This window comes from Ahaetulla prasina, chromosome 6 (genome assembly GCF_028640845.1).
Source record: "Ahaetulla prasina isolate Xishuangbanna chromosome 6, ASM2864084v1, whole genome shotgun sequence".
Lineage (NCBI taxonomy): Eukaryota > Metazoa > Chordata > Lepidosauria > Squamata > Colubridae > Ahaetulla > Ahaetulla prasina.
Window position 1 is genome coordinate 10,098,672 of NC_080544.1, and position 21,015 is coordinate 10,119,686.

Sequence of the window (21,015 nt, forward strand, 5' to 3'; positions counted from 1 at the left end):
TTGCTTTTTTAAGGTCCAACTTTCACAACCATAGGTAGCCACGGAGAACACAGTAGAGCAGACTAGCCTACATTTGGAGGGCCAGTCTTAGTGTCCAGAAGATATATTAATTTCCTATTGTACCAACCTGCTCTGACCCAGCTCCCCGAACACGACAAACCCTCTGAAGTGAACTCAAAGATTCTTTTCATTAGGAGTTTTGGCAGCCCTGGTAAAAACTTTATCTCTCACTGCAGGCTAATGAGTCCGCCCGTCCAGAAGATGAATTGTTGTCTGCCACAACTATTCATCTCCACCCCCTGCCTTTCATCCCCAGCACTAGGGTGGGGCTTCGCTAGCAGCAGTGGCTCTTCCTTCCCAAGGATCGGCTCATAGATTTCCACTGCTCTCCTCTCCTCTGCCTTCTGCGCATCCACGCATCAGGGACTAGACCCAGCTGTTCCTCCTCTTCCTCATCATCCACCTCTAGACTTGGGAGCTGTTGACTCTCCATCTGAGGGCTGACAGATGGCCCAGGCTCTGCCCCTCCCTCCCTCCCTCCCTCCCTCCCCTCCTCTCTCTCTGCCAGCTCCATTCCCTCTTCCCCCTTGGAGCTCTCAAGTTGCCCTGATGCTGTCTCTGACTCCCACACCTCCTCCTTCTGATTCACAACACAACCCATTGTACAACTACGATGCATGTTGCTGTAATAATCTCGGACTTCTTAGCATTACAAATTTAAGTTGCTTAACTTCTATGTGTAAACCAGCTGGAGATGAACTCTGTTTACTAACTGCTTTTCAAAATTCAGCCTTTTCTCTTCTTAGCCATACAGACCGCCTGGTTTTTGTCTGGTTCAAATGCTCCCCTTAGTCCTTGATGGGTGGTTTCTCATTCTTCTTTTCCTCTTCTCCTCACGTCAGGAGAAAAAGCACCCATCACTTTCCTTTCCATGGTTGGCTCTTCTGAGACGTGGAGTTTTATGGTGAGATGCTTCAGTATCTGTCTCCCTCATCTTTGACATCTGTCAGTCGGGCACATCCAGGCATCCACTGGTGAGCCACTTAAATGAGATAACATCGTAGTTTTATGATTGGGCTGGAATAAGGAAGTGACAGAACACTTGTCAATTTCAGCTGGATAAATCTAAAGCAAAAGAAGGAAAGGAAGGCCCGTCCTTGTTTTGGTGGCTTTGTAAAATGTTCAAACGAGGAACATCTTTTTGCTGGTCTGCTGGTGACATGAAGCTAATTTCATTAGCTAAGTCTCTCCCTGAGCAGAGAGTTCTGGAACCCAGGACAAAAATTGCCATGGAGCGCTTTAAAGGTGGTCACCAAACCTTGAAGCGCACCCGAAGGCCACAGGTAGCCAGTGCAGCCTGCGCAGGATGGGTGTTATGCGGGAGCCACGAGGGCTCCATCTATCACCAGCGCAGCCGCATTCTGGACTAACTGTAGCCTCCGGATGCCCTTCAAGGGAGCCCCATGTAGAGAGCGCAGTAATCCAGGCGAGACGTCACGAGGCGTGAGTGACCGTGCATAGGGCCTCCCGGTCCAGAAAGGCGCAACTGGCGCACCAGGCGAACCTGGTAGAACGCTCTCCTGGAGACGGCCGTCAAATGATCTTCTAGAGACAGCCGCTCATCCAGGAGGACGCTAAGTTGCGCACCCTCTCCATCGGGGCCAGTGACTCGCCACCGATGGTCAGCCGCGATTTAGCTGACTGTACCGGGATGCCGCATCCACAGCCACTCTGTCTTGGAGGATTGAGCTTGAGCCTGTTTCTCCCCATCCAGACCCGTCGGCCTCCAGACACCGGGACAGCACTTGATAACCGTTGGGGTGGTCCGGTGTAGAAAAGTACAGCTGGGTGTCATCCGCATACAGCTGGTACTTCACACCGAAACCACTGATGATCTCACCCAGCGGCTTCATGTAGATGTTAAACAGAAGGGGCGAGAGAATCGAGCCCCGCGGCACCCCACAAGCGAGGCGCCTCGGGGCCGACCTCTGCCCCTGTCAACACCGACTGTGACCGGTCGGAGAGATAGGAGGAGAACCACCGATAAACGGTGCCTCCCACTCCCAATCCCTCCAACCGGCGCAGCAGGATACCATGGTCGATGGTATCGAAAGCCGCTGAGAGGTCTAATAGGACCAGGGCAGAGGAACAACCCCTATCCCTGGCCCTCCAGAGATCATCCACCAACGCGACCAAAGCCGTCTCCGTGCTGTAACCGGGTCGGAAACCGGACTGGAACGGGTCTAGATAGACAGTTTCATCCAGGTGCAAGGGAAACTGATATGCCACCATACTCTCTACAACCTTCGCCGCGAAGCGAAGGTTGGAGACCGGACGATAATTACCTAAAACAGCCGGGTCCAGGGAAGGCTTCTTGAGGAGGGGCCTCACCACCGCCTCTTTCAAGGCGGCCGGAAAGACACCCTCCACCAAAGAAGCGCTCGTAATCGCCTGGAGCCAGCCTCGTGTCACCTCCTGCGTGGCCAGCACCAACCAGGAGGGGCACGGGTCCAGTAAACATGTGGTGGCATTCAGCCTCCCCAACAACCTGTCCATGTCCTCGGGAGCGACAGGGTCAAACTCATCCCATACAATGTCACCAAGACCACCCTCAGCCGCCTCACCAGATCACCGCAATCTTGGTCCAAACCATCCCGGTTGAACGATTTTATCGTATAGATAACCGTTAAACTCCTCAGCACGTCCCTGCATCGGGTCATCCCGCCCCTGGTGTAGGAGGGAGCGGGTCACCCAAACAGGGCGGCTGGGCGGTTATCTGTCGATGCAATGAGGGAGGAGGCGAGGTACGCCTCGCTTCCTCATTGCCACTAGGTAAGCCCTAGTATAGGACTTCACTAGTGTCCGATCAGCTTCTGAACGGCTAGACCTCCAGGAACTCTCTAGGCGTCTTCTCCGGCGCTTCATCCTCTCAGCTCCTCGGAGAACCAAGGAGCTGGTTGGGACCTCGCTGGGTCAGAGGCCGCAAAGGCACGACCGGTCTAAGGCCCCGCCGCCTGCCCGTTCCCAGGCCGCAACAAGTTCCTCAGCCGAGCCGTGAGCCAGACCCTCAGGAAATGGCCCAAGCTCCGTCCGAACCCTCCGGGTCCATCAGGCGCCTGGGACGGAACCAGCGTGTCGGCTCCGTCTCCCTGCGGTGGTGAATGGCGGTCAGAAAGTCCAGACGAAGAAGAGAGTGATCTGACCATGACAAAGGTTCAATGACTATTTCCTTTAAGTCCAGATCTCTCAACCACTGACCAGAGACAAAAATCAGGTCCAGAGTGCCACCCCCAACGTGAGTAGGGCCATCAATTACTTGGGTCAGGTCCAAGGCCGTCATGGAAGCCATGAACTCCCGAGCTACCGTCGATGACGAGCCGGACGATGGCAAGTTAAAGTCCCCCACGACTAAAAGTCTGGGGGTCTCAACTGCCACCCCAGCAAGCACCTCCAGGAGCTCGGGCAGGGCAGCTGTCACGTAGCAAGGAGCCAGGTACGCGACTAGCAAGCCCATCTGACATCTATGACCCCATCTCACAAAGAGGGATTCGCACCCGCAATCTGAGGTACAGGGTAGCCTTGCCTGAATCAGCAGAAGTTAGAAGCAGAGTGGGAAAAGGCAAGTGAAACAGGGAGCAAAAATAGAATGTCCTGGTGAGATGATGATGGTGATGATGATGATGATGATGATGATGCAGTCAAGTCCAACTCTACGAGCCAGGTCTCTCCACATTTTCCCCTTTCACACTACTTCTTTGAGTTATTCTATCTGGCCAGTGTCAGCTTTGACCCTGGCCTTGAGAAATAGTCTAAAGATACACGTTTACCTTTAAACATGGTTTTGTTGATCAACTCTACATTTTTTTTAATTAACTTATCTCCGGTGTATCGTCCTTTGATCCCCTTGTGTACCAGAGTTTCACGGAGAAAGCAAGTAATAGTAATGGAGGGTATATTATTATTCTTTAGGAGAAGTCTTTCGACTCATAAGGGTTCATAACATTTCTCTTTCAATCCCTCAGAGGTATCATGCAGAAATATTGAGAGTACTGGTATTTTTTGGACTATAAGACACACCTAAATTTAGAAGAGGGAAAACAACAGAAAAAAGTTTTTGGCCTCCACATGCCCCATTTTCGGGCCTTTTGGGGGGTCTTTTTTGCCCCTTCCCAGCCTTTTTTCGGCCCATATTCAAAGCTTTATTTGGCCCATTTTTGAGCTTTTTTTTGGCCTGTATTTGAAGCTTTTTTCAGAAAAAAAAACGGGTTAAAAAAAGCCTCAAAAACAGGCCAGAAAAAGTTTAAAAAATGGGCCAAAAGCCTTGAATATGAGCTGAAAAAAGCCTCGAAAATGGGCCGAAAAAGCCTCGAATATGGGCCGAAAAAGCCCAAAAAAATGGCCCGAAAAAAGCCCCCAAAACAGGCTGAAAAAGACGTCAAAAAAGGCCCAAAAAAAGGCCTGAAAACAGGGTGTGAGGACACAAAAAGCCTGGTGGGTGGGCGTGGCTTCGGCAATATTCAGTCTATAAGAAGTCTATAAGTCTATAAGACGCACAGACATTTTCACCCCCTTTGGGGAGACAAAAAAGTGTGTCTCATAGTCTGAATAATATGGTAATGACCCAGGTCATTCACACACACACACACACACACATACACACACACACGTTGAAAACACAAAGCCCAGCAAGTCAAAAGGGAGGAATGAAGTGGACGGTTGTCTCAACAAACAAAACAGAATCCTGGAAAGATTTAGATCAGGAGCAGAACTGTTGAACAACAGGAGCACAGACTTGGAAGGGACCTTGGAGGTCTTCTAGTCCAGGGGTCTCCAACCTTGGTCCCTTTAAGACTTGTGGACTTCAACTCTGGGAGTTGAAGTCTACAAGTCTTAAAGGGACCAAGGCTGGAGACCCCTGTTCTAGTCCACATAGCAAAGGGTTTGCTTGAAGCCATCCACCAATGGGTGGAAACCAGAAAAGATGGCCTTTATTCATTTACAATTTCCCAAATGATATTTGAATCATTCTGATAATCCCATCCATCTGTTGTTGACTCGGTTGCATTGATTTTTTTCCTGCTTGGGAACTGAAGGAGCAAAAATAGAATGTCCTGGTGAGATGATGATGATGATGATGCAGTCAAGTCCAACTCTACGAGCCAGGTCTCTCCACATTTTCCCATCTCACACAACTTCTTTGAGTTATTCTATCTGGCCAGTGTCAGCGTTGACCCTGGCCTTGAGAAATAGTCTAAAGGTACACGTTTACCTTTAAACATGGTTTTGTTGATCAACTCTACATTTTTTTTAATTAACTTATCTCCAGTGTATCGTCCTTTGATCCCTTTGTGTACCAGAGTTTCACGGAGAAAGCAAGTACTAGTAATGGAGGGTATATTATTATTCTTTAGGAGAAGTCTTTCGACTCATAAGGGTTCATAACATTTCTCTTTCAATCCCTCAGAGGTATCATGCAGAAATATTGAGAGTACTGGTATTTTTTGGACTATAAGACACACCTAAATTTAGAAGAGGGAAAACAACAGAAAAAAGTTTTTGGCCTCCACATGCCCCATTTTTGGGCCTTTTGGGGGGCCTTTTTTGCCCCTTTCCAGCCTTTTTTCGGCCCATTTTCAAAGCTTTATTTGGCCCATTTTTGAGCTTTTTTTTTGGCCTGTATTTGAAGCTTTTTTCAGAAAAAAAACGGGCTAAAAAAGCCTCAAAAACAGGCCAGAAAAAGTTTAAAAAATGGGCCAAAAGCCTTGAATATGAGCTAAAAAAAGCCTCGAAAATGGGCCAAAAAAGCCTCAAAAATAGGCCAAAAAAGCCCAAAAAAAATGGCCCGAAAAAAGCCCCCAAAACAGGCTGAAAAAGACGTCAAAAAAGGCCCAAAAAAAAGGCCAGAAAACAGGGTGTGAGGACACAAAAAGGCTGGTGGGTGGGCGTGGCTTCGGCAATATCCAATCTATAAGAAGTCTATAAGTCTATAAGACGCACAGACATTTTCAACCCCTTTGGGGAGACAAAAAAGTGTGTCTTATAGTCTGAATAATATGGTAATGACCCAGGTCATTCACACACACACACACACACACACAAATTGAAAACATAAAGCCCAGCAAGTCAAAAAGGAGGAATTAAGTGGACGGTTGTCTCAACAAACAAAACAGAATCCTGGAAAGATTTAGATCAGGAGCAGAACTGTTGAACAACAGGAGCACAGACTTGGAAGGGACCTTGGAGGTCTTCTAGTCCAGGGGTCTCCAACCTTGGTCCCTTTAAGACTTGTGGACTTCAACTCTGGGAGTTGAAGTCCACAAGTCTTAAAGGGACCAAGGCTGGAGACCCCTGTTCTAGTCCACATAGCAAAGGGTTTGCTTGAAGCCATCCACCAATGGGTGGAAACCAGAAAAGATGGCCTTTATTCATTTACAATTTCCCAAATGATATTTGAATCATTCTGATAATCCCATCCATCTGTTGTTGACTCGGTTGCATTGATTTTTTTTCCTGCTTGGGAACTGAAGGAGCAAAAAAATGAGGATGTCTCTTTGTTTATTCCAGGAACAGCTCTATGTCAGGGGTCTCCAACCTTGGTCCCTTTAAGACTTGTGGACTTCAACTCCCAGAGTTCCTCAGCCAGCTTTGCTGGTCATCTAATCCAACCCCTTGCTCAAGCAGGAGACCTTTAGACCATTTCTGACAAATTGACAAGTTGCAAAAGGAGATCACATGACCCTGGGATGCTGCAACCGTCGTAACTAGGACTCCGTTGCCAAGAGTCTTGAGTTTGGATCATGTGACGGTGGGGAGGCTGCAACGGTCGTACGTGTGAAAAACGGTCGTAAGCCCCATTGTAACTTCAAATGGCCACTAAATGAGCTGTTGTAAGTCCAGAACTACCTGTACATTGGTTCAAGTCCTGGGTTCAAGGACAGCTCCTTCATCAAGGCACTATCCACCATTTACATAAGAGGTTGGTAGATAAATGTGCCTGCGGTGGGATTTCGCAAAGGCTGCTTTGTGTTTGGTTCTATTTTATTTATTGTTTAAAATAAAACCATCCCTCATCTCCTCTTGATTTTTTTCTTAAATCCCTCATTTCTGGGGCAAATAAGCCTGTACTGGAGCAGGGGTCTCCAACCTTGGCCACTTTAAGCCTGGAGGACTTCAACTCCCAGAATTCCCCCAGCCAGTTTTGCTATGCTCCAGCTATGCTATGCTGGCCTGGAGAATTCTGGGAGTTGAAGTCCACAAGTCTTAAAAGCGGCCCAGTTTGAAGACCTCTGTTCTACATCCAGTTGGGCAGCTGTTTTCAGAGGGAGTTTAGGGCAAGGGTCTCCAACCTTGGCCACTTTAAGCCTGGAGGACTTCAACTCCCAGAATTCCCCCAGCCAGCTTTGCTGGCTGGGGTATTCTGGGAGTTGAAGTCCTCCAGGCTTAAAGTGGCCAAGGTTGGAGACCCCTGCACTACAGTGAGTTGTGTCTTGTTTTATCTTCATTCTCCCCCTGTCCTGTCCTTTCCTTCCTTCCCTATGCTCTAGCTTAGGGATGGAGAGACCTGCTCCACAGGGCTTATATCAGGTAGGCAGTGATGGCTAGAGAGTTGTTAAGGTCTCCATGTGAAACAGGTTTCTGATGTAGTCTTTCCTTCCCCACCACATCAAGGTTGTAGATGTTGCCGTTGTCCCACCAATGGACTCTCCTCCAAAGTTTTAGCCAACCATGGTTCTTTCTCCCTCCAACCATCAACCACGCTGGGTTCCCAAGACCAGATGGGAAATCTCATTACTCCTGAATAACTGTGCATTGCCAATGGCCTCTGGCTCTGTCCCTCATTTCCAGTCGCAGTTGTATAGACTGCCTTTCTTTTTCCTCCCGTTATTGAATAATACTTCACCTCCTGCTCCGGAGGAGGAGAAGGAGAAAAGTGAACCGTCCATCCATCATTTTGCGTCTCTTTTTATTTTGTGCTTTCCATTGCCTTGCCAGAGGTTCAAAAAGAACATCCAGGGGATTAATTATGTAATCGATGATCTAATTCCTTATGCATTGAAAGAACTTTCAGGAAAGGTCAACGGATAGCTAGCCTCGGTGGACCCATCACGAATACTTAGGACGGTTAGATTTCCACTGCAGCGCCGGAGAGTGGAAAAAATAGACCGTATCTCGGCTTACAACCCAAACTAGGCACAGATAGGGCGACGTCTTCTTTCTGTCACAGCCCACGGTGTAGGTCTTCATCCTGCCTCCAGCCCAAGAGCAAGCCGGGCTAAAGTCTCCCTTAGAGCCGCGCGGAACTATTCAAATAGCCTTTTTCTGACACCAGCCCGGAGCAGGGTGTAAAATCCGCACGGCGCCTTTGGTCCCAGTTACTCCGCAGAGATCCGATTGCCAACAGGAGCGAGAGGAGGAGGAGGAGGAGGAGAGGCGGATATTCCCGCGGGCAGCGCTTTGCCAGAAGACGGCACCTAAGTCGGGAGCGGCGGAGAAAAGGTTTCCAGGACCCCGCGCCCGAAAAAAGAAACCTCAGCCTTCTTTTTTTCTTTTTTCTTTTTTTTCTATTTTTGGTTTTTGGCAAGCTCCTTCCTCAGCATCGACCGGCCACAATTGAATAGGCCGGCTCTGGAGAAGCCGCCAGGCTGCAGAAGGAATTCCACGCCGAAAGACCAGCTTGCCGGCCCACCCACTCTCCCCACTCCCCCTCTTTCTATGCATCCCTCCCCATGCGCGCGGGCGCGCCGGCCCAAGCGCGGTCCCGCGCACGGAGAGCCGCGCATTCCCGGGCGGGCGGGGGCGCGCGCTGCTTCTGCCCTGGCGACGCAGGAGTGCCGCCCGGGCTCCGGGGCTGGGAAGCGGCACCGGCCCCCCTCCGGATCTCCTCCTAAGAAGCGACTCCTGGCTTCGGGGAGGGTGGGGGTGGGCACAGCCCCGCTTCCTTCGGCCAAGCAGCAAAGTCCCCTTCCTCTCTCTCCCTCCCCGCGGTCCTCCTTCCTTCACGCGGCAGGAATACACAACCGTCTTTGACAAAAGAGAAAGACAAGCGGCCAAAGAGAAAAATCTGGGCAGCCCGGCCCTGGAACGCTTTTGAATCCCGGGTGTGTGCGCGCGCGTGGGAAGGCGCGGTCCCGTGTCCGCCCCCTCCCCTTCCAGCGCGCCTGTGTGATTTCTTTTTGGCTGGGATTTTTTTTTAACCTGTCCCCCCACCTCCACTGCCCCCCGCCGCTGCTCCGTGCTTGGTTTGGCACGCCGGCGCCTGTGCCTGGTTTGTCAGGAAGCCAAATCCGACTCCCTCTTGGCTTCGAGCTCGGCTTTGGAGAGGATGCCGGGGGCGGGCGGCTCTCCAGCAGCCCCGGGGCTGGCGGCCGGACTTCCCCTGCAGGCTGCCGCCTTCGACTGGGTCTCGCCTTTTTGCAAGCGCTGTCCGAGGACCGGCGGCAGGACTGCCGAATAGCAAGAGCTCCGTCGCTTCGGGAAGGGGGATCTAGGAAGGCAGGAACGGCGGCAGCCGGGGCATGTGGCCACCGCGGCCGCCAACCGCCGCCGGGGACCGGAGAAGCGTCGCCCCCAAGCAGGAGCGGCTACAAGAGAGGCGTTTTCTCCCCGGCGCCCGTCTTCTTCCTTGGGGAAAAGGGCGCCGGATGGCTGCCGATTGCGGATCTTGGTTTTAAAAGAAGGCGAGGAACTGGCTTGGCCGAGACCTCCTCGACCCGGATCTTTACCGTCTGAAAGCCGCGGCTTCTCGGGACCCGTTTGGCGAAGACCGCCCCAGGATCTTAGGGGCTTTTTCATATTTTTATTTATTATTATTAGTATTATTTCTCGGGCGGGGAGGGGGGTCCGGATTCCAGGAAAACGGGAGGGGGCGGGAAATCGCAGGGAAAAGGAGGAGAGCTCGCGCGTTCCAGCTGATTCAGCAGCGTTCGTGTGAATGCGCGGAGATGTAGCTGACAGGGCGGGAGGGGTGTCGCGCTCTCCGGATCGAAGGGAGGAGAGCTCTTTCGGGTACCTGCCGGCTGCGGCTGCCTCCCCCACCCCGCTGCCGTCGGATCTTCCCGTTCCCCTCCTCCTCCTCCCCCCGCCCCCCGTTTCTCGCTTCCCCGCCGCTCCGCATGCTGCGCCCTCCCCGCCCTCGATGCCGCTGCTTCCCCCCGGGGGAGGGCTAGAAAGGCGCCGAGGAGGATGAGCGAAGGGGTCGCCTCGCCGCCGGGTGCCGCAGCCGCTGCCGAGGAGGGGGCGGCGGCGGCGGTAGCGGGCGGGGGCCCTGCGGCGGGCGATGGAGGGCCCGAGGCGGCGGCCCGGGAGGTGCGCTGCGGCGACTGCCTGGTGTGGAACAGGCAGCAGACGTGGCTCTGCGTGGTGCCCCTCTTCATCGGCTTCGTGGGCCTGGGGCTCAGCCTGATGCTGCTCAAGTGGATCGTGGTGGGATCCGTCCAGGAGTACCTGCCCACCGAGCTGATGGATTCCAAAGGGATCGAGCAGGACCCCTTCTTCCTCTCCAAGCAGCCCACCACTCCACCCAAGAGCAGGGAGCCCACCGCCTCGCCCGGCACGGACGCCGCCGCCGCCGCCGCTTCTCGGACGCCCAACCGGATCAGTACCCGGCTCACCACCATGACCAAGGCGCCCACCCGCTTCCCGGCCACCCGGGGCCCCGTCCGGGCCGTCCCGCCGCGGTCCACCACGGCGCGCCACACGCTGGCGCCCCCGACCGTCCTGGCCAGCACCACGGCTGCCGTCGCTGTCCCTTTCAGCACCACGCTCCACGTGGCCCGCCCGGCGCCCGGCGCCCCTCGGAGCCCCCCTGTGCCGCTCTGGCCCACGGCGGCGTACACTACCTCGTCGTACAAGACTTATCTTCAGGACTCGGCTCCTTCCTGGACCTTATCCCCCTTCCAAGAGGCCAGCACGACCACCACCACCACGCCGGAGACCAATTCCAGCCCCAAATACCGTAAGTGAGAGGGAACTTTTGCCTAATCTTGCTGTCCTCTTTCTTTTCCTCCTCCTCCTCTTCTTCTCGGGTGGCTTCTCTGTTGCTTTGGCTTGGACTGGAAGGGTCCTTCCCAGGTGGACCAGGTTGTCAGCCCTGCGTGGGGCGGCGGTTGGAGTTGGGTGGGTTGCATTTCAAAGCAAGGAGGCCGAGGGTGGGGGGGGGTGTCTTTGGAAGTTCCTCTGGGGCTGCCATTTCCGTGGCTGTGGTGGAGATGGAGAAGAAACCTTCCTGGGGAGCATCTGTTCCTTCACAGGGCGAGACCCAGACAGGGATTGGGTCCTTTTTTCTGCCTTTGGTACGAGGGGGTGAAATGCCAAGATTGAAGCCAGAGAAGAGCTGCCAGTGAGGTGGGCGCTTCTGATCTTAGGGTTGAGCTTTGGACTGGTTTGTTAGGATGGGAGACTGCGATGGTTTTAGACAAGGAAGGCTGGCCTTAGCGCTTTGGTGGCTCTGGAGAAGAACAGGCAGGAGTTAAGAGAAGCGGTGAAGAAGTCCTTTTGAATCAGAGTTATGCTGATTCAGTGTTGGACCAAAGGCATGCATGTTCTTCTTAGCTTTCCCAAAAGGTTTCGTTTCCTTCCTTCCTTCCTTCCTTCCTTCCTTCCTTCCTTCCTTCCTTCCTTCCTCCCTCCCTCCCTCCCTCCCTCCCTCCCTTCTTTCCTTCATTCCTTCTGGAAAGCCTTTCCCCTTCTCCCTTGTAAGCTCTACTGTTTTAGATTCATGAGTGTCAGTTCTGCACTTGCACATGCAAACATGCACCATACGACACTGTCTATATATGGAAGAGTTCTGGGTGGTCCCATTTTCTCTGCTTGCTGGGATGTAAATGGAATACAGGACTGAAAGTAAATAGATGGAGAGGAGTTTTTTTTTCCCACCCCCTAAAGGGTGCAGTTCTGCAAATTTCCATTTATACAGTTCTTTCTTACTCCCTCTTTTATTTGAAAAGAAATTGGAACTGAAGCTTCAAGATCTTGTGAAGGTTATCCAGGACACAAATCAGCTCCTGGATGCCACTATTTCAATGAGAGTTGGGGAAAGGAGAGAGAGGGTGAAATTCCATATTTATCCCGTGTATTTCTCACCATCTCATCATCCTTTCCTTTGTGAGATACATTAGTGAGAAGCTGGGTTTCTCCGTCGCGGTTCTTCTCACTTTCCAAAACGTACATCCAATGGAACACTCTCATCCAAGGTTATTTCCTTCCCACATGGTCCCTTCCCTTTTGTGGGGTTCGCTTAGGCGGGCTTTTCTTCCTCTCCTCCACAGCTTAAAGCTGGTTCTTCGTAACCTGGGATGGAGAGCCATCCTCGTAAGATGCTGTGGTGTGAGAAAAGAGCCAGAAGCAGTGACTGGGTTGGAGAGATTCTTCCACCAGAGGATTCAGCCGGAGAAGGCGAGGACAGGCAATGTGTCCGTGGTCACTGAGTGGGTGTCCAGAGAATGAATCCACATTCTGTTTCAGAGAAGATGCTCCTGGCTCTCTTTTTCTCTGACTGAGGAAGGGGAGGGGGAGAGAGGGAGCCGCTGGAGATGCTGTTTCTTTAGAAGACGAAACCCTAGCTGGCATTCACTAACTCTTTCCCTCCTCTGGCCCACCTTGCCTTCTCCCTTTCCTGCGTGCAAAGCTCTTTCAGTGGGAAAACCTCCCCAGGGCCCTAATTTGTAGGATGCTTTGAGCCACAGGAGAGCAGGTGGGATGATGTTCAAAGAACAGACTGGGTGTGCGAATCACTGCCCATTCCGGTTCTCGTTCAAGACAAATAAACACTTCTAAGCTCGAAATAGGAATGTCAGCTGCCAGGAACCTATTACACCCCTCCTGTCAGCTCCTCTCCTGTTCCCCACAGAAGGATACGTGTCAGTATCATCAGCGTACCTGGGTGATGAAGGACTCTTCAGATCTGCAAGTAACTCTTTGTTCCGGCTTTGCGAATGCAATTATAGATTGCATCTCACGGCTTCCCCACCCCACCCCTGCCCCAGCTGTAGCAAGGAAGGAAATACAAAGAACTGCAAACTCATCAGAAAGTGGGCTCGTTTAAAGATAGGACAGTTTCTGCAGTATCATTAACAGAAGAGTAAATAGAATATGAGATTAAATGAGGGAGGGAGGGGGAGGGAGGGAGAGAGAGAAAAGAAAAAAGAAAGAAAGAATATGGGAGGAAGGAAGGAAGGAAGGAAGGAAGGAAGGAAGGAAGGAAGGAAGGAAGGAAGGAAGGATGAATGGATGGATTTTGGGCACATGGATTTTCTTCCCTTTTTCTTCCAAAGTTTGATGATGATAATGATTCACACGGTCAGCCAGATGTTTAGATTGGATTTGGCATTTTTATCCACACCCCAAGTCCTTCCCAAGGACCTGGGATAGGCAGATGTGGGTATTTGATGTTGTCACAGGTATTGTTGCAGGATGTCAGCTGTTCCAGATAAAGCTGCCTTTTGCAATTGACAGGTGGGAGATTTTGTCAAATGCCGATGGTGTTCAAGGGATGCTCCAGAAACTTTGGGGTTGCAGCACCGAAGGCTTCTGTGATTAATGAGACTATGTTTGCTTTCTTTTGCCACCGTATTTCTGTTTCTAGTTGTAGGTCTTTACATTCTGCGATTTTCTCCAGTTGTTTTTCTTCTCTTCTGCTGTCTCCAGGTACTGCAGTCTCCACTATCCAGACTTTTTCTGTCATTCTTGTCAAAAATAGTTAGGCGTTGGGGTATTATGTGACAGGTGCCTGTCTCTTTGAATTCTTAGGTCCCAAAGTTCTTCTTTATTTTCTATTACTGATATATTTTGTTTTTTGGGGGGGGGCGGGGGCGGCACCAGTTCTTGCTTGCAGGCAAATGGCCCTTTTGTAGAGATTCTAATGGAGCCTTGTTGCTACTTTGTCGTGTCATTGTTTGTAGTCAATCTGTGCAATCTTCTGTTACCAGCCAACTTATATTATTAAGGATAATATTTTTTTAATTGTGATATCAGGCAATAGTTTTCTCAGATTAGCAGGCTAACTAATGGTCCAATGATTCCTTTGTAGACAGTTGCCTTAACGGAATGCATCTTTCATTCCACATTTTGACAAATTTAAAGGGCTTTGGTATTCAAGGATAGACCACAAGGAAAGAGAGAAGGAAGTGTGTTTTCTGAGAGAGATTCAGTTGCTTATTGAAAGAAAGATGTGCTATCCTGCTTCGATCCACAGACTTGTGGAAAACTCAGGTGATGTAGTGATCAGGATATATATCTAACTTATCAGCACTCTAATGGATTTGTTTCTCAAGAGTCTCTAAGGCCCGTTATGGACCTGCAAAGTGGTGTTTTAATGAGAAAGGCTGGTTTCTATCCCACGTAACCTTGTGAAGTGTTTTGAAGGAGGAAGATGGTCCTTTATTGAGTTTCCTCCTTGCTTTTCTCTGACTACTTTAGACAGTGAATAACTCCATCCACTCGGAGTCCTTAGAGAAAGTTCAGGATTATCTTCTTATGTTCTTCCACAGCAGAATCTCTCAGTCTAGGTCAGATAATTTCATGGTGCAAGGAAGCCCTATCCATTTGAAACTTTTGAAGGATACCATTGGCCTTTGGAGTAATGCAGAAGGAAAGGTCCCATGTGTAAGGGGGTCTAAATAGGCAAACACTGAATTTGATTTACTGTAATTTAAATACAGTCAAAATTGCATTCCATCCATGTGGTGAATGTGGTTATTCTCCCTGTGTTAACAATGTTTTCCTTTTGTCAACCTTTGGAGAAATTCTGGTGATGGTTTAATGGTTCTCTGCATGATGTGGAAAAGAGTAATCTGATCCATAATGTACAGGGTGAAAATAATCAAGCAATGAGCATTAAGGTTTCAGACCACAAATAATGCATTATGTAAAAAAGAAAACTTTGGCAACAACTGTTTCGTGGAACCAGACAGTGATCACTGGGATAGTTCAAGAGCTCCCAAAGGTTTCTGCCTGTTTATAAAGATCTGGAAGAAAAGGATCCCTATGGATCCTTTGGGGAACATAATTTGCATAAAACACCAATTAGGTGTTTGCTGCTCCATTTTTCTGGAATAATACTCCCCTGTTTATTCCCAATAGTCTCGAGCTTCCAAAAAGCAAGAAAGAGCTGGCTTTTTCAGTGAGTCTTTGGGATTTGAGGTGTTTGATTTTGATTCCTTCTGCGGTAGGAATATATTTTGACAGTTTGGTTTAAATGCTTTGTGCTATGCTTTGACCTTATTTCTATGTGAGGTCTCCAGTCTGTGTGGTTGCAGGGGCAAATTGGCCCGGTAAAAAATAAAATAAAATAAAACAAGCTAACAAACAAACAAATAACAGGTGGACGCATAATAAGGCTGAAGGGGATACAAGGCCAACCGTTCATCAAAATTCATCTGTTGGCTTCATCAGGTCAGCATCATGGACGGGTGTGGCAAAAGGCAGCCAAGCTGGCCCAAATTCCTTCCCACTCGACCTAATCTTGCAGCCCCACACAGAAAACCACATTCAGCTTTGACCTTTGCAGTGCAAATCGAGCAGTCCTAATTTGACCTTGGATGGAAATGAAAAGCAGGATGTTTGCTGTAAGTGCTTTCCAGGCACAACCAACCTGGTTGAGCAGTGACAATTTTGGTGTTGTAGCTCCAATTTATGGCTTGGAGGAGACATGGGACAGGGTTAGGGTTTTAGGGCAGGGATGTCCAAACCTAGCCCCTTGAAGAGTGGTGGACTTCAATTCCCAGAATTCCCCAGCCAGCATGAGCTATAAATACGAGCAAGTTGCTGGCCGGGGAGTTCTGGGAGTTGAAGTCCACCACTCTCCAAGGGGCCAAGTTTGGGTTAGGGTTAGAGCAGGGGACAGTAGTAGGAATCCAGGCCTTTGTATCAGCAGAGAAACTCAAAGGATGGGATTTGAAACACGGATGTAAAAAGAGAGTATTCAGGCCTTTGTCTTGATTCTACAGCAATTTTCAAAAACTACATCCTGAAGGAAGCATCTTACAGTTCCATAGATTAATTGCCAGATCATTTCATTGTTGATTAAGAATTGATCATTGGATTTTAATTAGAAACATCTCTATTGTTTCCATGCTGCCGCCATTGAATGCAATACATATTTCTGCATCTTCTCAGCTGATTTTCCAAATATTTTCCTGCATTATTTAGACGAGAGAAGCTATAATTTGCTCTTCTTTCCCCTGGACATTATTGCAGTTCGTATAAAATATTACTTAAACTGATATCGATTCAGAGTTGGGTGGCATATAAAGTTACTACATTATTATGAAGCAAGCACAAACAAAATAGTTTGTTTACTTAGGAAATTAACTGCTGGAGGTACATTTTCTTTCAATATGTTTGGTGCTCTGTTGATTTTGTTGGTACACAAAGTGAAATATTATCTTTATATTAGTTCTCTTGCAAGAATTCATCAACAGGGTGAGAATGGTTATACTTGCAAAATTTATGGCTTAAAGGAGAAGCAGCCCGGCTGAATCATATAATGCAGAAGTGCCAAAATAGACTGAGAAATCAAAATTAATGTTTGTTTAGGAAATATAAAGAACATTTTGAGATTTGCTGTCGTTTGCTGTCATTTTATGCAAAAATAGAAAGTTGATCTTTGCTAGTGCACCCCAACAACAAAATGATAACAATATACACACAGTCTATTAGACGGTTTTGACTGGATTTGGTACTTCTGATTATTGGAACTTTCCTAAGGATTCGGATATTAAAGATACTGTCAAAAAAATCAATGTTTTTCCAAATAATACAACTACAACTGATGAGCTGAAATTCTGTCCATTCCTAATGCACCCAGAAACTTCTCCAGATCTTTGACATGGCACCAAACAATGATAATCATAATGCGTATGTGTACATATGTAATATGTCTACCCATATTACACAAAAGTGGATCTTAGTGGGGTTTTGAAATTGCTGGATGGGTAGTCCAGAGGAAGTTTACTTCTCAGCCCTCTTTCAAGGAATAATAAAAATAATGATACAAATGATTTAGTGACGTATAATGGCACATTTAAGATTACCATTGAAATGAAACTGAGCTAAGCATTCTCTCCAGCTTGGACTATCCAAGGAGGAAAATCTGCTTGGTTTTTATCCACGTTTATTTACTTCCCTGCTGAATGATTTGAGAGCCGCTAAGATTTGAACCCCTGGCCATCTCTGTTTCTCCATTCTTTCGGTGTGAATCCCCACAATGGCTTGCATCTCAGAGTGACACACCAAAGTATGAAGGAATCTCAAAAGAAATTGCTGAGCTTTGAAAAGCGTAGCAGAATAATCGAAATACAACAATTATATCTCAATGGCATTGCTGGTGCTTTCTTGGAAGGACAAGTCCAAAGCATAGGTTTTAAATATTTTGGGTTTTAGGCGTTTTCTTTAATGCGAGAGGTATTTTAAAACAGTTATTTGTATTCCACCTATTTATATTTTTATAAATAACCCAAGGCAGCAAATGTATCTAACACACCTTCCTCTTCCTATTTTCCCTACAACATCAACCTTGTGTGTGGTGGGTTGGGCTGAGAGAGAGAGCGACTGGTTTCATGGTTAAGAAGGAACTAGAACTCACGGTCTCCTGGTGATTCACCCAGTCACTCAGCCACCTTTCATGGGTAAGGTGGAACTAGAACTCACTGTCTCCCAGTGATTGGCCCAAAGTCATCCAGTGGCTTTCAAGGGTAAGATGGGATGAATGCAGGGTCTCCTGTTTTCTAACTCTGATGCCTTAACCTTTAGACTAAACTGGCTCTCTGTAACCCTGGACTGAAACAAACAAGCAAACAAACGAAATTCTTGATGATTTAGTCAAACTCTCTTCACTGTTGCTGAAAAATGCCAGCTAATTCGTTGGCGCCCTCCTTTAATAATATCTTGACCAAACAGAGACTGAAATCAATGGAAGGTAAATAATTATAATCAATATTAGAATTCTGCACATAAATTTTTTTGGGCAATAATTTATTGATTTTACAACCTCTTAAAAGGACATTTTCCTCTTCTATTCCCAATGCTTCTATATAGCTAGGTTGAATAACAGAAATGAGTAGCTCTGCTTAGTATGCCTTAAAATCGTAACAGAATCGTAACTGTTAAGATTTTGCTGTGCTTTAGTTGCTTCATAAATATGCTGAGTTATCTTGAAAAGGCAACCCTATATTTAAATTTCTTTAATATTTGCATTAAGAATTCTAGTATCAGACAATCAAAAGCATTTTGAAACATATCGCTAGTGAAAGCTTATTAATTTGCTAATTTGTGTAATATAATGTCATATTTAATAGTTTCCCAGTGGGGTGGGTCTATTTCATTTTTGAATAAAATCAGATTTGATCTACTGTATATGGATAATTTTATTTATAATCACTTCAAATGGTTGCTAATAATTTAGTATTGAGTTGATAGGTCACTTTAAGTAGTGAGATAGACCTAGAATGGGCCATTTCCTGAACTTTTTTTACCCAGTTTAAGAATTAGATTTAGATTTTTTTCTTAGACAGTTTCCGAATCCCAGAGAAGTGTCTTGAACAAAAATAAAAGAATCTGATATTAAGACTTCTTTAAATTCTTTGCAAAACTCACCTGATGTTCTAGCAAGGCTTGGGGATTTTCCACTTTTAATAGTCTCAAGGATTTCCAAAATGGCAGAAAATTTTGCACTTCCTCTGGAGATGGCTGTGGGAACATTAATCTATTGAAGATGTATTATTTTTCACTGGTGGTGGATTATATGTATGTATTAAGCCTTTGCCCAAGAATGTTGTAGCCTACTTGTAGAATTAAGCAGTTTTGGCTGGTATGAACAGGACACCTGGATACAATTTCTGGGTGTTCTATGATGCAATAAAAGTGTCGGGTGTTTGGTATTTTCTGAGCTTGCTGGTTTCCCTCTTTGGCTAGTCCAGCAACAAAAGGATCTGCAGGAAAACAACCAAACAAGAAAGACAATATTGTGGTATTCATATGCTTAAGCTGGTCGTCCAGCAAGATCTCTCCTTTCCAAGTTAGCAAAAGTTCCAGATGTTTAAACTTGTGTTTTGTTGATTTTCCCCCCAGCTCATTTAAACATTTTAAATTGTATACTGAGAGAGAAAGAGAGATCTATGCTTCAACTTTCGTTTATGTTTAGACTGGATCTAGAATTTCTATCCACCTATCGAGTCCTTCCTAAGGACCTGGGATAGACAGATGTTGCTTGAGACTTTTATCATCGCATGAGGGAAGCTCTTCCACATAAAACTGCCTCTTGCAATTGAATGATGGGGACTTTGTCAATGCCCACGGTGTTCAAGTGGTGCTCCAGATGTTTTTGGAATGCACCCAAGGCACCTATTACTATTGGTTCCATCTTTGCTTTCTGTTGGTACAGTTGTTCAACTCCTATCTGCAGTTCTTTATATTTTGGACTTTTCTCCAGTTCTTTCTCTTCTGTTCTCCAGGTGTTGACCATGTCTACTATCCAGATGTTTTTGTTCTTTTTATTGACCTGTGTTAAACATAAGGTGTTATTATTATTGCTATTTGGGTAGCCAAGACATTGTCTCTCTCAGTCATAAAACAAAACAGAGTATGCTTGCAGAGGAGAGATGATACAACATCTGTACTGGCTCCCAAAAATGTCCATATAGGTTTTCTTTATAGACAGAATGTTTCTGTAGCCTTCTAGAGTCCTTTTTTTAATTATTTCTCAGTCCACTTTGAGATTTCTTGTCATTTTCCACCCAAGCACTAACTCAGATCTAATCATGATTGGCCATCTGAGATCAGCCAAAATCCATCAAACCATACATGTAATGCTGGCCAGGAAAATTACAAGGAAGTGTACATGAAATCATCAGGAGTTGAGGGTTAGGGTTAGGGTTAGGGTTAGGGTTAGGGTTAGGGTTAGGGTTAGGGTTAGGGTTAGGGTCAGCTCAAAGGAAACATTATCATTTTATACAAAGATGCATCAGTGGTTTAAGGTAGGGGTCTCCAACCTTGGTCCCTTTAAGACTCGTGGACTTCAACTCCCAGAGTTCCTCAGCCAGCTTTGCTGGCTGAGGGACTCTGAAGTTGAAGTCCATGAGTCTTAAAGGGACCAAGGTTGGAGATCCTTGGTTTAAGGCACAATTGTGAATAATTCAAAAGAGACTAATGAGAACTGGGTATCATCAGGACACTGCGAAAGAAGAAGAGCAGGGAATGGAATATCCTGGAAAGGGGTTTGGCTGATTATCGAATCCAACCCTTGAACAAGATGTGCCACGTCATAATTATTTGATGGTTGCGCATTTCACATGTGACATTGGGTGCCTAAACACTACCAATTGTGTGTTATCATTTCCAACGGAATGGAAAACTTCCTTGCTTTGACCATCATAATTGCATTTAAGGGCTAGGTGATGATTCCTTCTTTACAGTATGACAGAATAACAGAGTTGGAAGGGACCTCGGAGGTCTTCCAGTCCACTCCCCTTTGAAGTGACTCACCAAATCAGTCCAGCAGCTTGGATTTAGTCAAGTACTTCTGGATTGATTTGAACATTGGATGGATAGTTCCTTCATGTTTTTCAGATCCAAATCACACAGCAAATTCAAAAGCAATTTTGGCTGCCCATAAAATACATCAGGTCCTGGAGCAGAGTTTAGACCGATTGGAGTCCAGAGAGATGGACGTCATTAGGTTTCTGCTAAGCCCTTTCTAATAGGAATACTTTTTTTTTAAATTTGAATTTATATCCCGCCCTTCTCCGAAGACTCAGGGCGGCTTACATTGTGTTAAGCAATAGTCTTCATCCATTTGTATATTATATACAAAGTCAACTTATTGCCCCCAACAATCTGGGTCCTCATTTTACCTACCTTATAAAGGATGGAAGGCTGAGTCAACCTTGGGCCTGGTGGGACTTGAACTTGCAGTAATTGCAAGCAGCTGTGTTAATAACAGACTATACTAGTCTATTGAGCCACCAGAGGCCCTAAACAAAATCATTTGGACTGTTAAAAAAAAGTATTTATTGCTTGTAG

General features: G+C 47.2%; 1 protein-coding gene across 3 annotated transcripts in view; it reads left to right on the plus strand.

The window, feature by feature from the left end:
* Nucleotides 1–10,182: 10,182 nt before the first annotated feature.
* The window catches only part of NRG3 (neuregulin 3), a 667,620-nt gene continuing 656,787 nt past the window's right edge, over nucleotides 10,183–21,015 (plus strand). For all 3 annotated transcript variants that reach the window (XM_058188056.1, XM_058188055.1, XM_058188054.1), the window contains exon 1: nucleotides 10,183–10,954. In XM_058188056.1, the coding sequence (XP_058044039.1) occupies nucleotides 10,183–10,954 (772 nt within the window). The remainder of the gene's footprint in view (nucleotides 10,955–21,015) is intronic.